We start from the raw sequence: 16,782 nt of genomic DNA, 5'->3' as shown, positions 1-16,782 counted from the left end.
ATTCGATTTACTTATATTATATTACTGATTTTCTTATATTATATTATTTGATTTGCTTATAGTATATTGTTGATTTTCACTTCGTTTTAATATCATTATTTATATGAATTGCAAAGATAACTTAGAATTTAATTATCATATTCACATCTTATCTCACTATTATTGCATATTTCATATTTTTATATCGATTAACCTGTATTTCATCACTATCATTATATTATTATCATTATTATTTTCTTTATTATTATTATTTTAACGTAACTATTTATTCGTGTTATATTTTACAACAACCCAAGAATTCATTCCTTCCTGCCACATTAAATAACTTTGAATCGTAATTTCATAACCAATTATACCAACAATCGTAACTTTACAATACAATACCATAGCTCGATTATTATATTAATAAAACATATTTCCCCGCAATTTCCGCTCGGTCGCGGCTTCTAATCCGAAAATATAGTTTGTAATCGTATCCAGCACCGCCATTGAACATAGATGCACTAGATGTCCTTTCCCAAATTCCATTAACCGTTCTACACCATCTCGGGACGTAACAGTCTTCTTCTTCCGACAAATCGGATTCGCTGGTTTGTTCGTCGGAATGTAAAACCGATCTTGATGGCGTTCCACAAGGGAAAGAACATTCTGTTTTGCCTCTGAATTGAGGTGGTCTAGTCGGAGAAATTGAATGATTTTGTTGCTCCGCGACTTTGAGTCGGCGATAGTACGAGGTACAATTTTCTTCATTTGAAAGTCTTAAAACATTGTAACGGTACGTCCCTGCGCGCTCGGTTTATTCCACGACACGGACGCGGGGACGTGCGCTCGGTTGTTGCTCGTCGGATGCCGGGTTCGGGAGAAGCTTGCGGCCGCCGGGTTTTAATTACTTTATAATAATTTATGACGTCTCTCGCTGCGTGGTCGTTCGTTGTCGTTTTTCCGCCGGTCGCTTTGCGATGCCCGTAACGCGATTGCTGATGTGACGGATGCCGATGGTCGTATCGGTAACGCGTTGTCAGGCAATCGGGCCCGCGCGTGTGCGTTGCTAGGCAACCGTCGACGCTGGCCGTGACACGTGGGGCGGATGTCGCGGGAAAGTCCGAGAACACTCCGACTTTCGGGATGAGATGGAGCTACAATACTGAGAACGCTCGGTATTGTCGTGGGGAGAAAAATCCGAGAACACTCCGATTTTTTCCCGAAAAGGGAGGAATAAGAATACAGAGAATGTTCGGTATTCTTGTGGAGCGAAAAATCCGAGAACACTCCGATTTCTCGAGAAGGAATAGAACAAGAATACGGAGAACGCTCGGTATTCTTTGAGAGAATCTTCTCTCGCTGTTCTGGTCGGAACGGTTGTTTGTAACGGACAGGTCGGAGGAGCGGATAGGACCGTGTCTGTTTCGCAAAATACGTCCGGTATTTATACCCGTCTCCGCGCCACGTTCAATGTTTAATTGGTTAAGCGTTTGTTAAGTAAAATAGCTGATCACGTCGTCGATGCGTGACAGCTCGCCGGCGCGCGTGTGTCGGGAGTGTTCGGGCGGCCCCAGATGGTGCGGGCCGCATTAGCAACGGAGCATCTTTCGGATTCCGTTACAACATTTAAAATAGATTGAGATGGAGATATAGAAAAATTGGATTCAGTGGAATGACATAAGTTGCCTAAAGATTTTTCGGGTGATACCCATTTGACCACGTCCTGATTGACCACTAGCCATTCGCAGCACTTGAACAGTGGAAAAATTTTAGGCGCCTCTGTAAGTGGCTAGTGGTCAATCGGGACGTGATCAAATGGGTGTCACCCAGATTTTTCCTGTCCTAGAACAGATGAAGGCAATGATTCTATCAATTTGGCGATAGTGGAAATGGAATAACTTGTCGAGTTAGAATGTCCCTTCTGCGATTCCTCTTGTCATCATCACTAAGATGATGGGGTTCCTGGGAGACCGATTTAAAATCAGAACAATATCCATAATGAATCCATAATGATTTCTCCGAAGTTGGCAATCTGTGAGACTTCTTGTAATTGAATAGTAGGAACAAGATAGTAGGAACAAGAACCTCAAATTTAATTTCAGTGATATTAATAACTCGAATAAAAGCTTTATCATTGACACAGTGACCAGTGAGTCTCCTAGGAAGACTCCATCCCTTACGTACATTCGTAGTACATATCCAGTTCCTATTTCTGGATTTGATACTTTTATCATTAAACCTATGTTACTTCTTGGTGGTACCACGATACTTGCAGAGGTTGTGAAAGATATCTTATCTTGAGTTCAGGTAATATGATTAATATCATAATCAATTCGCGCATGATGTTCAGTAAAGAATGAAGACTCTAATATTCCTTGTTGTGCGATAGAGAAGTCATCGGTTACGACATGAAAGATTATCGGAATGTCGCGAAGATAGATGTATACTATTCCAAGAGTTTTTATAATATTTTCCGTGATTCCTTTTAAATTCAAAATGTTATCACCGTTAATGGGTACGATTTAGAATACCAATTTTTATGATATTCGGCTGAGCTCCTGTATTGATCATCAGAGCTGCCGGCTTGCGAAAAGAGCAGAAATCTAATTCGATGGTTGGGACGATTCCGGAGCTGACGACGGAAACTCTGATATTTCGGTTTATTGGATATAATGGGCGCGCGATCGCCTACCCTCGATTTGCGCCCTCGAGAGGCAAGCTTCCCTGATTGTTATCGCGCATGGCATTGTTATATTGTCTTTTCTTACATTTGGAAATTAGGTGACCAAAATTTTTACAGTATGCACAGATTTTAGCTTGGAGGGAAGGGTTAGGAGAAGAAGACTGATTTGGCGATCTGGTTGCATAATGGAAATTGGTGGTGTTGTTCTTCGATCGGTAATTGAGGTGTTGCAAACAGGATTTGGTTTCGTATCGCGTTGACGTACACGATCACGTTCGAGCCTCTTACTAATGAGTATTGCTTTATTATAGGCTTCTGGGAAATTTCGATAATAAACTAACTTTCGATGATAAACTCTCCATGCGGATTTCGGTACGGTATTCGGGGTCCTCAAAGAACGATTCTAGGGTATATGAATCGGTATATGAATCTGTTCGATTTCAAAATTATTGAGAGGTCGACCAAATTGATTTTGATCTCCTTCGATTATAGCGTTGCGCAAATCCTTTACACGACCGATATAATCTAAAATATGCTCCGAGGGTTTTTTTGAAGTTGATGCTTAATTGTCCGCGATAGTAATTAGAAATCCGTACTGGATCGAATGTACGTTTTAAACAATCTATGAACTGTTTGACTGTATTATGAAGCTCATCTTCAATGGCTAGATACGCATGGCCTGTTAGTTTATTTCTTAATAATCTGACTAAATGATTTTCGTTAGTCAATGGGATAAGTTCTTTAACGCGTTTGCAAGTGCATGCAAATTGTAAAACGGGCATATTATGTCCATCATATTTTGGCACGAGATCCAAAGCGTCTCGGATCGACGAATTAGAATAATTCACTTCCGTATGTTGGAAAGGATTCGATGAAATAGGTGGTAGGCTATCAAGAATGTGTTGTCTTGCATAATTCGATTCTCCCTAGTCTCAACGTCTTGCAATGATTTATAGGAAGCAGAGTTGGATATTTTGTACATCACCTACGCGTTTCTCTCAAATTTGAAATCGTTCGCTTAAAGTTTACAAAAAGGAAAGATTCTTTTGAATCGTGTTTAGCATAATATTAAAATTACTGATGTCTGAGTTAGCGTTTTTAGTTCGTTCGAATTCTTTTCGTTGTCTTTCAAGTTCTTCTTGTCGAAGTGATATAGCATCACTCTGTTCTTTTAATTGTTTTTCTTTTTCTAAGTATTGATGTCTGAAAGCGTCTATCTCTGCTTCGGATAACGGTTGAGCAGCAAAATCTAGGCGAGTACGATAACTAAGATCGCGTACCTTGTGCCATCCCACCATTGTCACCAGTTTTGTTCTACGCTGTTGTTACGTCCCGAGATGACGTAGAACTGTTATCGGAATTTGAGAAGGGATATCTAATGTATTTATGTTCAATGGCGACGCTGGATACGATTACAAATATATATTTTCGGATTAGAACCCGCGATCGAGCGGAAATCGCGGGAAATATGTTTTGTTAATATAATAATCGGGATATGATATTGTATTGTAAAGTTATGATTGTTGGTGTAATTAGTTGTGAAATTGTGAAAGTTATTTAATATGACAGAAAGAAATGATTTGTTGGGTTATTATAAAATATTAAATGTATGTAAAAAATTATGTAACACGAATAAATAGTTACATTAAAATAATAACAATAAAGAAAATAATAATAATATAATAATAGTAATGAAAATATTAATGAGAATTATATGTGAAATATAGGGATGAATAAAATAATGCCATAATATCGGAAATATAAGTTTACATATATGTAAATATTTCGATGCAAAAAATGAGGGTGGTATAAACTTAATTATATATGAAATGGAAATGCAAATTAGAAAATATTAAATAAGAATGATAAGAAAATAATGTGTAAACTCAAAGATATACGATTAAAGAATATTAATATATATATATATATATATATATATATATATATATATATATTAATATTCTTTAATCGTATATCTTTGAGTTCATATATATTTCATATATGAATATTTCATATTGAGTTCATATATATTTCGTTAATATATATATATATATATATATACACACACACACATATATAAACAGAGATATTGACGTTGAACATAGAGTGACATAGATGTAATAATAATATGAATGATATACAACTCAATCAATATAAAAATATCAAATAATAATAATAATGAAATACGATGTAAATATGATAATTAAATTCAAAGTTGTCTCTGAAATTTATATAAGTAGTGATATTAAAACGAAATGAAAATATATATAATAATATAAAATATATAATAATGAAAATATATATAATATTATAATATAAGCAAATCAGATAATATAATACAAACAATATAAGACAATCAAATAATATAATATAAACAAATTAAATAACATAATATAAGAAAATTAGTAGTATAATATAAGCAAATCGAATAATATAATATGAGAAAATCAAATAATATAATATAGAGAAATCAAATAATATTCCAAATAATATTAGAAGCAATGATTACCTTAAATTAGAAGTAAGTTATTAAATTAAAGAAGTAAGTTATTAGAATTCTGTGATTTCCTTTTCCTTTCCTTTTACTTTTCCTATAGTTATAAGATTTAGCGGTTTGAGACAGTAACTGCACTCTCTGACGATTTGGTAACTACGACTACCGCGTCTGCGTCCAAGCCATATCTCTAGGGTAGGGCCTGATGCAAAGGGGAGAGACAAACAAAGCACTCCTCGACTGAGCATTTTATTTCGTGCTACGGTTATTTATGCGAAAATAGAAAAAGATAAATGGAAAAGAAAAAAGAAAAATAAAGCTAAGACCTAATATTTTTTGGAAATATTCGTTAGTGCTTAATAATAAATCGTATTATTGCAAAACGAGAATTCATTTAACGTTTTCGTCAGTTGAATTTTCGTTGCGCAACGAAAAACTCTCCGAGTTAGTCCTTCGTTGAAAAGTTTATATTAGGAATATTTTGAGTGCGATAAGCTTCCCCTTTAGTATAAATTAAGATCGTCGAACGCTCATTTGTTTCTTCTACAGTTGCAACATCGAGAACCGAAAAAAAGATGATTCGAAAAAAAAAATTACGTTATAAAATTATATTTCCCAAAAGAAAACAATAATAATAGTAATAAAATAAAATTATATCTTATCGCAAGACGAAAGAAAATGAGTTCTCGCTTTATTATTAATTATCTTAATAATAAAAGTTATATAAAAAAAAGAATATATATATATATATATTCTTTTTTTATATAACTTTTATTATTAAGATAATTAATAATAAAGCGAGAACTCATTTTCTTTATATATATTTTTACATATATCTTTATATATATTTATATATATATATTTATTTTTATATATATTTATATATATTTATATATTTTATATATATATATATATATATATATATAAAATGATAAAAGTTATATGGCTTAATATTTAAAATCGCGCATGCGTTAACCTAAAATTTCACTTTCCACGTATCCAAGCTACATACATAATCGTTGTACGTGAAAAGTTTCACGTGAAATGTCAAGGGGGTCAATCATGTAACTTTACGTGAAATTTTTCATTTTTCACTTTTTACTTTTCATTTTTCACACCTTGAAACTTTTCATGTACAGCGATTATGTATGTAGCTTGGATGCGTGGAAAGTGAAATCATGAAACATAATTTCATAGGTTTTATAGCTAATGAAAATTATTTTATTGGTACAGTATTATATATATCTTTTAATAACCAATTGTATATGTACTACGTACAGTTAATCCTAATGCCCTAATCTTCTCTAATTCCGAAACATATTTATTAATTCCCTAGATTCCGCCTTTCCGCCACCAAGGCGAAAAAGTTCACGTGAAAAATTTCACGTGAGAGAGTTACATGATCCCACAAAATTGTACATCGATCGTAAGTTCACGTGAAACTTTTCACTTTTCACGTTTCCGCCTTAGGGATAAAGTTACATGATCGACCCCAAGGTGAAAAATGAAAAGTAAAAAATGAAAAATAAAAAGTGAAAAATTTCACGTAAAGTTACATGATTGACCTCCAGACCAGCGCGATGACGCGATACGCGATGTGCTATATCCAATGAGCGTACAAGTTTTCTCGGAAATCGCGCATCGCGCTGGTCTGAATCCAGTATAAGTCGCCGAGAATTCGCGTAGGAAGCGTTTCCCCCGCAACTACAGTATTTTTCGTTTCGTTTCTCGGTGAGCCAATCCACCGAGCCAACTGTTCTTCTAGATTTCCGGAATTTTCTGTGACGTTTTCTCTCGCAATCACTATCGCAGAAAGTCAATGTTCCTGTTTAGTTTATATATTCGTAGCCGTTGCGTAATATAGTACCGTGGAAACGCGATAACTGAGATTAATTTAAGTTGCCGTTGTGAAATATGCCTACATAGAATTTGAGTGTACTAAGCTCGAAAACCATCGAGCAAAAGCACTGAAATTTTAAGATTGTTACTGTGTGTATGATTGAGACGGATGCCGTGACGTGAGCTGTTACACGGTTCGACTTGTATTTTCATGATATATTGTCGTTTATAATATTTGAGACTATTCGGCGTCGATGTAATGAGATTCCGTGTTATTCGAGTCGAGATTAAACAAAATTTTGTTAATTATTTCGATTGAATATTGCTTACAAGAAATTCATTTCTTTTTTTCCTTCTCTCTCGTGCTCCATCCCGTGAACGCTCTATCATGGATGCAGTTTACTTGGTACTACAAATGCTTCAAAGCATTTTTTCATTAGTCAATTCATAGAATTCTTTGTTTTGATTGGTAAATCAAACGCTTCGAAGCTTTCGTAGCACTAAATAGACCGTAGCCCATATATAGAACTGAGCTACCTCTCACGTTTACAAGTCTTCAGTCAAATCGAGCGAGATAATTATTAAAATTTTGAGTGTAATTAAGTGGCACGTGCTCAATGCCTGGCGCCCAACATTCCGTAAATAATCACGAAGATTGGGAGTCAATCATATAACTTTACGTGAAATTTTCACTTTTCATTTTTCACTTTTTACTTTTCATTTTTCACACCTTGAAATTTTTCACGTACGATTATGTATGTAGTGTGGATGCGTGGAAAGTGAAATTAAGAAACATAGTTTCATAGGTTTTATAGCTAATGAAAATTATTTTATTGGTACAGTATTATATATATCTTTTAATAACCAATTGTATATGTACTACGTACACTTAATCCTATGTGTCGGTCCACAATAAATGATTTAAGCTTTAAGAAGTAAGAAATTGACCAATTATAATCGAATATGAAAAGAATAATCGACTATGATTGGTCAATTTCTTACGACTTAAAGATTAAATATTGTGGACCGACACTAACGCAGCCCTAATCTTCTCTAATTCCGAAGCATATTTATTAATTCCCTAGATTTTCGCCTTTCCGCCACCAAGGTACATGTAAAAAAGGTTCATGTGAAAAATTTCACATTTTCACGTTTGAGAGAGTTACATGATCCCGTAAAATTGTACATGATCGTAAGATCACGTGAAACTTTTCACGTTTCCGCCCTAGGGGAAAAGTTACAAGATCGACCTCCCAGGACCTGAAAGCGCGGGCCGCACGAATTCGAGACCGATTTCGGGGCAGCGGTCACAATATATATATATATATATATATATATATATATATATATATATAACCACATATATATCAATAAATAAATAAATATATATTTATTTATTTATTGATATATATGTGGTTACTTGATATTTTGTGGTTACTCGATTCATGATACGATATGAAAAAATTTTCATATGCTTTATACAAAATTAGTTGTAAGCGCCAAAAGACGATGCTACCTTCAGTAGGTCACTAAAAATCCCTTATTTTTTTTCTTCTGGAAGGGAGATTCAGGGTTTATCTATAAAACAAGGAAATCTTGGAGATTCGAGAAATCTTTCATCGAGGAGTCTTTCTCCATCCTTAAAATAAAGAAGAACATGAATACGTACAAATGAATAGGCACAAGACCACGATATTGAAATTGGTCCGAGATTTTGGATAACGGAAAAAAAATGACCAATCATATTTAGAGTCTTAAATAATCAGAGAAGCGCGACGGCGTTTCGCTTGCTGATTGGCTGACAATGACCACTAATCAAAACCAAGAGTTTGGGGCCCGCAGCTGATCTGTACAAATTCCGGAGTACTCAACCGGAATATTATAAATATGATAAAGGTGTGTGAAGTATTTGATTATGCAGTAACGGAAGAGCGGGGAGTACAAATTCCTCGAAAACAACGTAAATCAATGTAAATCAACTATATTATGATAATAATTTTATTAACTTTAATGTTTTAACGAAATATTGATGTCACCGATTTGGTTTGCATTTCTGAATTGATATTTCGGATTGAGAGTCCAAGAATCTCTTATTTAACGTTGTTTACAATACTGGAATTAAAATAAGAATATTTTTGAAGTAATCAAATCTCATTAAACACACAGAGACTGCCTTATTTGCAAACGAACAGTTGCAGACTCAACATGGCGTCCATGGTAATCTTGGAGGAGATAACGTTTGCGCTTCTCTGATTATTTAGGACTCTAATCATATTGAACAATTGGCCGAAATAGTCATTGCGATTAGTTAATTTTTTCTCTGTCCGAGTCTCGGATGGAAAGAGAATTGACCAATTGCGTTTGAAAAATTTGGCCAATTAACCATTGCGATTAGTCAATTTTTTTTCATCCGATATCTCAGTCCAATTTCTAATATCGTGGACACACGGCCTTAAAACTTGTGTCCCCCGGTCTACAATAGATGACTTAAGCTTTAAGCCATAAGAAATTAACCAATCATAGTCGATTATTCTCTTATTTTTCGACTGATTCGTCCATTTCGTATGGCTTACGGCATAAATCACCTATTGTAGACCGGGATTAAAGCTTTTTGGATTTAGTAAATTTTGAAACACATTTTTGTTTATACTACGTTTACACGGTGGTGTTAAACCGGTTTAGTAACAACAATTATAGTTAATGATTTCCTGCATTTATTTGGAGCATATTTTTAAATTTAAATGAATGTATCAATCGAACGCAAGATTACACTAACTACGGTTGTTACTAAGGCCGGTTGTACACAGGACGCGGCAAAGCGGCAATGCCGCATAACTTCGTTACATATTACGCCAGCAGCACACATGTGGCGGTCCCCCGCTCACACAACTAATATCTAGCAAAGCATCCACGAAGAGCACCATAACTCGCATAGTGGTAATGCGCTAGTCTTAGACACCTGAGGACCTATGTTCAAATCTCACCGCGGTCAACATTTTTTTCCGCCATCAAATTCAGCACATCGTGGACAACGCTCCTCACCAATGCCACACACGATGCTTTTTTTCTTGCTGATTCGCTAGCTGAATTTGCGTGCTTGCTGAGCTCTTGTCTTTGATTCTTTTAGATCTAAAAAATATATTCTTTTAGATCTAAAAAAATATACCAATCGAAGAGCTCAGCAAACACGCGAATCCAGCTAGCAAACCAATAGAAAAAAGAGCATTGTGTGCCGCTGGCTTTAAAAAACAAGACAGTGATTGGCTGTGCGCCGCTACGCGTCGCAGGAAGCGTCCCGTTTGACACATTGCGATTGACCACAACCACAGCGGCCAGTGCCTAGAGGTTTTCTTCTGTTTAAACGCTGTGAGTGGCTGGTGGTCAATTGCAAACGTGGTCAAACGGGACGCTTCCCGCGACAACGCGGTAGCCAATCACAATAACCCCATTCATTGTCGCGTTACCGCGTTCTGTGTGCACCATCCTATTCGGATAAGAAAGAATATTGGTAGAGAGGGAAATATCTGGATATGCATATCTACTTGAAACTGCATCTTTAAGATTTAAACTAACCTAATTTTTGACCCTACATTCTCTCGTCTAATTACTATTTTAATATAGCAAGAATGTTAGGTTAGATTAGATTAATTTATTGGTTCTGAATATTTGACAGTTGTTTTTACTAAATAATACAATTAAATATATAAAAATGTTGTTAAGGCGTGGATTAGAAGCGAATTTTACGCATGGTTTGCCGAAAACATTAAGATCTTTTGCAGCTTATTCAAGCACATCGGAACGTTGGTATTGGTATTGGCGGTTGTGTGCTAAAGATGAAGAATGAATATATGTATATATTTACTTTCAGAATTTCGAGTATTGCAACTTTATCCACAGAAAAAACAAGTTGCAAAGGAGAAACAAAAGGTGCAACATATAAATATTCCACCACCAAGAACGACAGAGATGCCCGTTGATCAGGATTGGCCATCAGTCTGGCCAGGCGCGCGAACGTTCCATCCTGCCTCTGTACCTCTTCCTTTACGCCAAGGATATAAGGAAAAGGGCGCACCGCCTAATAAATATACCAATGCAGAACTCATGAAAATACCTAATTTCTTGCATCTTACCCCACCAGCGATACAAAGGCACTGTGAAGCATTGAAACAGTTTTGTACAGAGTGGCCTGCTGGTTTGGAAACTGAAGAAAAATGTGTGAAACATTTTCCCATTGAGATCATTACATCTGATTACTGCTATTCTTCACCTACAATAAGAGATCCACTTGCAAGAATTGTAAGTTTACGAGTAAGGCTATCTTCTCTTCATTTGGATACTCATGCTAAGGATAAATTATTGCGATTACTGGGAAACAAATATAATCCAGAAACAGATATAATAACGATTACAGCTGATAGATGTCCAACTAAAAAGCAAAATTTAGAATATGCACAGTATCTTCTTACAGCAGTATATCATGAATCTTGGGTAAATAATGAAATTCTCTTCTGTCACACTATGAAAGTAAATACATGACTCCAATTTCTTTTATGTAATTTATGAGTTTTGGATGTGATATTTGCAGAGAGTGGAGGCATGGGAAGCTGAGAAATCTATGGCAGACATGGAATATTTTGATTGGGATACTAGTCAGAGTCGTACGAACCTAATAACTCTATACAAATGGCCAGAACCTCCAACCGATTACAATTACGATGCCATTCCGCACGCAACGGAATATAAAATTGCCGTTTCAGATCTTATAAATAATGGTGAAGATCAATATGCGGTCAATAAATACAAAGAAGCTGTTAAAAATTTGTTGAATCTTAAATGTGACAATAAAAGCTAAATCTTAAATAGCAAATAAAATTCTATCAAAAAAAGCTGAATTAATCGTAATCAGAATCATCCATTTTTCTATCGTTCTTATAAATGATCTACATAAAAGCTCAATTTACCGTAATTTTACGCTCATTACATACTATGACAGAGATATTGTGTATGTATAATGACATTAGAATTCTAATAGTTCGTAACGGTATATGAATTTACTACAATATACATTAAATAAAACAACAATTGGAGCGTACAAAAATCAACTATAAACGCTCGCTTGTCATTTCTTTTAGTTTAGTATCTATATGTATATAAATATGTGTTTGTATGTGTGCGCGCGCGTGTGCACATGTGTATATATATATATATATATTCATGACATCGAATTGTGATATTTGAACATGTAATGTTAACATTTGGTATCTTGCGTATTTTAATAATCGTTTCTTTTCTATAATGCACAGAGGTTTCTGTCCGGTATTTTGCACGATATAAAAAGTTCGAAAAGTTTAAATAACCATTCGAATATAAAATGTTGAAGATTACGTTGCTCCTTGGTGCGTTTGACATTATTCTATGCGAAATGCTGGTAACAAAATTGGAAAAAACTATAAGTGAAGCACCATCTTGCAGCAATCCACCTCTGTGTTACTTATCGGATGCATACAAGACGAGAAACATGCCATTTGTACCTTACCCAAATTCTCCAAATTTACATAAACAATTGATTCAACGCAGTTACTACAGTGGATTCGGCTCGTCTGCATCACCAGCTCATTATCAGTAAGTATCCTTTTGATCATTTCAAATCTTCTTTATACTCGTTGCAATTATTATTGACAGCATTAAATGACATTTTAGCACTTTTGATCCTATCAGTGTGTTAGCGTCGTTGGCTTTTCTAGCGTTTCTATTGCAATCATTTGCCACGCTTTTTGACCGTTCGAGATCGATTCTGCCGACGATAGTCAGTGGTCGACGATCGACCGGAGATTTGACAATTCCGGAAATTTCGAAACACATGTCACATGCCTTGCGGGAATACGTAAGTTGAATAATGGCTAATAACTAAGAATAAAATATATAATAAATTTGGTATTTTCAGGAAACTCTCAATGAAGATTTGAAGAAGTAATCATAATTATTTAATTTTTTATCTGGAAAAAAAAAATTTTCACTTTTTCAATATACGAACAAAATTTTTAACAATTTCCGTGAATAATTTATTCTCTTCTTAACGATACATACAATTAGTCGATATTCTCCACACAGTAGAATCTTATTGTCAATACATATAAAATCTAATTTAATTTTTGTATTAATTTTTACTTATGTGATGTAAATCTCTGAACGTAAGTTTGATAGCATTTTAAAATAATGTATTCTCTCTTACTCCATTCTTCTTCTTTGGCAACTTATAGTAAGTTTTGCATGAATTATATGCAGTTTCCACAAATAAGACTAAATAAAGATTATTGTGTGACTTTCTACTTTTATCGCTTTATCAGTCTTAAGTAAGAGAATCATTCAAACAGATCATATCATATACAAGATACAGTTTCAATTACAAAATTTGTCATTTAAACTTTCTAAATATACAGAAATAGAGAGAAATATTGCTTGCATAATTACATGTTTATATTTTTTTACTTGCATTAAGCTAAAAAAAAACATATATAGATAATGATAAAAAGGAGTCATTTCATTAGAATATTTGAGTTTAAGCGCGTATGTCAATAATATTTATTTAAAAAATCTTGTTAAAACTTTTGTCTTAGTACTTAACGCAATATTTGAAAATCCACCATGTCTTCAATGTTACATCTAGAAAATGCAGGTACAAAATTTTTGTCTAACATCACCACGGAACTCTACTGGATGGTGGAGCTGGAGCGGATCTATAACAGGAAAAAAAAATAAAATTATAAATACAGATATCACAAAAGATTTAAATAATTTTAAACTTTTACGTTACTTACTTCTTTCCAATAGTTGTTTTGTGATACGGATGAGTCGTCATAAGACCACGTCTCTCTTTATTACGTACCGCTTTAAGCGTTACAACTGTTTTTTCCTCAGTATTGTTATTTCGAGATGAAAGAGATGAGAGATTAGTATCACTCTTTAGTCTATTTAGAATGGCGATACTCTTTGCACTCATTTGAATAGGCCTCTGTTTGTTCTCCTTATCTACTCGAGTAGTACTCTGGACATTAGTTTTATTATTCATTAGTTTTTTCGTCTGCTTGGAAGGTGTGCTGTTACTTTCATTATTTTTGTCACATAGTGCGCGTTTCCTGATTATATTCTTTGCAATTTTTTCACGTGGAGTTCCTTGTACAGATTCATTCTTCAGCACGAATTTATTGTCATGACCATTATTCTCATCGCCTGAGATGGAAATATTGGTGTCGGTACAATTATTTTCACCTACATTAAATGTAGCATTGAAGGTAGAATTCAAGATATTCATATTGCAGATATCATGTTCCTCATCATCCACCTCTGGTATCGCTGTAGCAATTGCTGGCATTGAATTGTTTAACGGATCCATTCCAACCGTACTCAAACACGTAAACATGTTGAAATTGTCCATCTTGCTTACCTCATCCGAATCGGACCATTTGATATTTCGAAAACCTTCGAGTAACTTTATTAACTCTTTAAATTCCATCTGCATTTTATCGGTCATTGTTCCGTAGCCTTTTACCATGTTATAGTAATTCTGCAATGTATTACTCATACTTTTCGTGATAACATTAATCGATTGTCTTTCGCATTGCAGGAGATTGCTAAGTTTTTTCATATGCTGTTGCATACTAGGAATCCAGCATTTTTCAATTTTAGAAACCTGAAGAGACAGTTTATTCTGCAAATTCTCATCGAGAGGTTTAGTTTTCATCTCTTTTATCTCTGTCTCGATCGAACATAATTCCTGCCAAGTCTCTTGCATTTGCACTTTAAGAGAATCCCTCTGCCGTTGGAAATAAAGTACGGATTTGTTAATACGTGACTTTCCGCTAGCATTTTGCTCCTCCAGTGACAAGGCATTGTTGGCTGCCGTTAGATTATGCAATCTTTCATCCGCGTCCTTCTTATAAAATATTCTACATGCCAAAATCTTATCTGAGCTTTCCAAAGTTAACATTTTTTCTATCAACTCCTTCTTCTTTTCATATAATTTTATCAGCTTGTTGTGCGTCTCTAACATGACGATATTTGGTTTATTCTCAATTGGTTGTAACGTTCCATTTTCGAAAGCTGCCAATCTCGACTTCAAAATATCTATTTCTTTCTTTTGTTCCTCCACTATTTTGATATAGCCAGCAACATGCATCTCGCAAGACACATTTTTCTTGGCATTCGATTTGATTTTCTTCGCTCGATTTGCATATCTTAAAGTATTATATGTATCTTCATAAGTAAGACTGGAAGGAGCTATGTTAGCTATCATAACAGTGTGACAATTACCACCAAGTGAATCTTTTAATAGCCTTGTAAGTTTAGAATCTCTGTATGGAATATGTTTTATACCATCCGCTAAATTATTTATGCAATTACCAAGGGCTAATAATGATTTATTAATGTTAGCGCCTTCTTTAAATCTCACACCTTTGCAACCAGTAGCCGAAGCTCTTTCGGATCCTGCTAAATCGATCATGGACAACTTGACTCGCTGCACCTGACTATCTAGCTTGTTAATTATCTTGATATATACTTGAAAAACTGCGTGGCTTCTACTACTTTCTTTGTTTGCATCTGTTGGATGCTGGGTGCGATTCTTATTACCTTCTGCCAACAACGACAGCAATTCATCAGCGTTTTGAATAGCAATTGGTTCTAATCCAGCGACTATGACTCCACATCTGCCGTCTTCTCTTAGGTGCAATTGTCCCGAATTGTGTAATAAATCTTGCACATTCTCATTATATATTTCCAAATAGGACACACCCAAATGAAATTCGCGATGTTTGCTTTGATTCTCAATTTCAGAGAAAAGCTCTGCTACAGTACGATATGTAATGCCAGGATCTTCTCTATTGCCCAGCATGGTATGCGTTTTACCAGCACCAGTCGCACCATAAGCAAACACAGAGCAATTATAGCCATCCAGGAGACTGTTGATCAAGCTCTTGGTACTACCCTCGAATACATCGATATTGGTGGATGTTGAGTCAAAGATTCTGTCAAAGATGAACTGCAACTGTTTGTTCTGCTTTTTTAACATGTCTCTACCCTTCTGTGCTACATTATGAAAAAAGAAAGGCGTCGCTTGTTCTTTTGGATCAAAGATCAACATTTTGTCATCTACAATCTCAATGACAGTCCTGCTGTTATCCTGTAGCTCACGTTCATTATGTGGCCGAACTCTCACAATCACCTTAATGGATATTTCAGAGATATCCTCGGCCTTTATCATCGTAGAACCGCTCGTACTTGGCTTGACCGATCCGCTGGCTGACAGCCGTCTTTTGAGCCCCACTTTTTTGATTTTGTTAGGCGAGACCGCCTTGCCTAAATCCTTCTTGTTAAAAACCATTGTTAGTAGACTGTAATCATATGAAATATTATTGATTCACGGTCTTCAACTATTATAATTTCTTAATAATATTTCAGAGAGCAAAGGAGCAAAAGTTTATATCATCCTTACATCACGGCATTGTCGTCGCTACCGTTGCCATTAATGCCGTCTTCGCCGCCGTTTTTATTGCTGCAGTCTCGAAAATCTTGGCGTTCCGTTACCTTAATCGTTATTTGATAATGGAGCTCGCTCGGCTTGAGGGCAAATCCTTTTCGTCGCGAATGCAGAGGATATCACGTCAAAATTAACGGAATCAGCGAACAAACGCTCGTCACTTCACCATCAAAGCACGCGGAGAGCCGTTTGGCGTTACGTTGAGTTTTGAATTTCAAACGCCGACGATCGAGAGCAGTCGGACAAACC

General features: G+C 35.2%; 3 protein-coding genes and 1 pseudogene across 6 annotated transcripts; 2 read left to right on the top strand and 2 right to left on the bottom strand.

Moving 5' to 3' along the window:
* Nucleotides 1–2,759: 2,759 nt before the first annotated feature.
* LOC148937738 (uncharacterized) lies at nt 2,760–3,963 on the bottom strand (annotated as a pseudogene).
* A 6,513-nt stretch (nt 3,964–10,476) lies between these two features.
* Nucleotides 10,477–12,283, top strand: mRpS35 (mitochondrial ribosomal protein S35). 4 transcript variants are annotated; one of them, XM_011637808.3, is made up of 3 exons: nt 10,477–10,798; nt 10,867–11,486; nt 11,584–12,282. In XM_011637808.3, the coding sequence occupies exons 1-3, from the start codon at nt 10,708–10,710 to the stop codon at nt 11,848–11,850; spliced, it is 978 nt and encodes a 325-aa protein (XP_011636110.2). In that variant the 5' UTR covers nt 10,477–10,707; the 3' UTR covers nt 11,851–12,282. The 4 variants fall into 4 exon arrangements, with proteins under 4 accessions (XP_011636110.2, XP_088927080.1, XP_011636111.2 ...); XM_089070954.1 differs by having other exon boundaries at nt 10,478–10,631; nt 11,584–12,283; XM_011637809.2 differs by having other exon boundaries at nt 10,479–10,802.
* On the top strand, nt 11,629–13,325 carry LOC105426534 (uncharacterized). Its single transcript, XM_011637801.3, has 4 exons — nt 11,629–11,770; nt 12,302–12,620; nt 12,699–12,882; nt 12,943–13,325. Exons 2-4 carry the CDS (start codon nt 12,370–12,372, stop codon nt 12,970–12,972), a joined length of 465 nt encoding a protein of 154 aa, XP_011636103.2. The 5' UTR covers nt 11,629–11,770; nt 12,302–12,369; the 3' UTR covers nt 12,973–13,325.
* Nucleotides 13,037–16,751, bottom strand: LOC105426535 (Kinesin-like protein at 67A). The gene is made up of 3 exons (XM_011637802.2): nt 16,489–16,751; nt 13,817–16,387; nt 13,037–13,735 (listed from the first exon to the last, which is right to left on the bottom strand). Exons 2-3 carry the CDS (start codon nt 16,375–16,377, stop codon nt 13,696–13,698), a joined length of 2,601 nt encoding a protein of 866 aa, XP_011636104.2. The 5' UTR covers nt 16,378–16,387; nt 16,489–16,751; the 3' UTR covers nt 13,037–13,695.
* Between the last annotated feature and the right edge of the window lie 31 nt (nt 16,752–16,782).

The sequence above is a fragment of the Pogonomyrmex barbatus genome, unplaced genomic scaffold (assembly GCF_055798465.1).
Source record: "Pogonomyrmex barbatus isolate J1 unplaced genomic scaffold, ASM5579846v1 scaffold11, whole genome shotgun sequence".
In the NCBI taxonomy this organism is placed as follows: Eukaryota; Metazoa; Arthropoda; class Insecta; order Hymenoptera; family Formicidae; genus Pogonomyrmex; species Pogonomyrmex barbatus.
This window is presented reverse-complemented; position numbering and strand designations above follow the sequence as displayed.

What these genes read in the sequence shown, in the direction of transcription:
- mRpS35 (XM_011637808.3), top strand. Translation starts at nt 10,708, where the DNA reads ATGTTGTTAAGGCGTGGATTAGAAGCGAATTTTACGCATGGTTTGCCG. An exon ending in TTATTCAAGCACATCGGAAC is followed by an intron (nt 10,799 to 10,866) that starts GTTGGTATTGGT and finishes ATTTACTTTCAG; the next exon opens with AATTTCGAGTATTGCAACTT. An exon ending in CAGTATATCATGAATCTTGG is followed by an intron (nt 11,487 to 11,583) that starts GTAAATAATGAA and finishes TGATATTTGCAG; the next exon opens with AGAGTGGAGGCATGGGAAGC.
- LOC105426534 (XM_011637801.3), top strand. Translation starts at nt 12,370, where the DNA reads ATGTTGAAGATTACGTTGCTCCTTGGTGCGTTTGACATTATTCTATGC. An exon ending in GCATCACCAGCTCATTATCA is followed by an intron (nt 12,621 to 12,698) that starts GTAAGTATCCTT and finishes ATGACATTTTAG; the next exon opens with CACTTTTGATCCTATCAGTG. An exon ending in CACATGCCTTGCGGGAATAC is followed by an intron (nt 12,883 to 12,942) that starts GTAAGTTGAATA and finishes TGGTATTTTCAG; the next exon opens with GAAACTCTCAATGAAGATTT.
- LOC105426535 (XM_011637802.2), bottom strand. Translation starts at nt 16,377, where the DNA reads ATGGTTTTTAACAAGAAGGATTTAGGCAAGGCGGTCTCGCCTAACAAA. An exon ending in AAAACAACTATTGGAAAGAA is followed by an intron (nt 13,736 to 13,816) that starts GTAAGTAACGTA and finishes TTCCTGTTATAG; the next exon opens with ATCCGCTCCAGCTCCACCAT.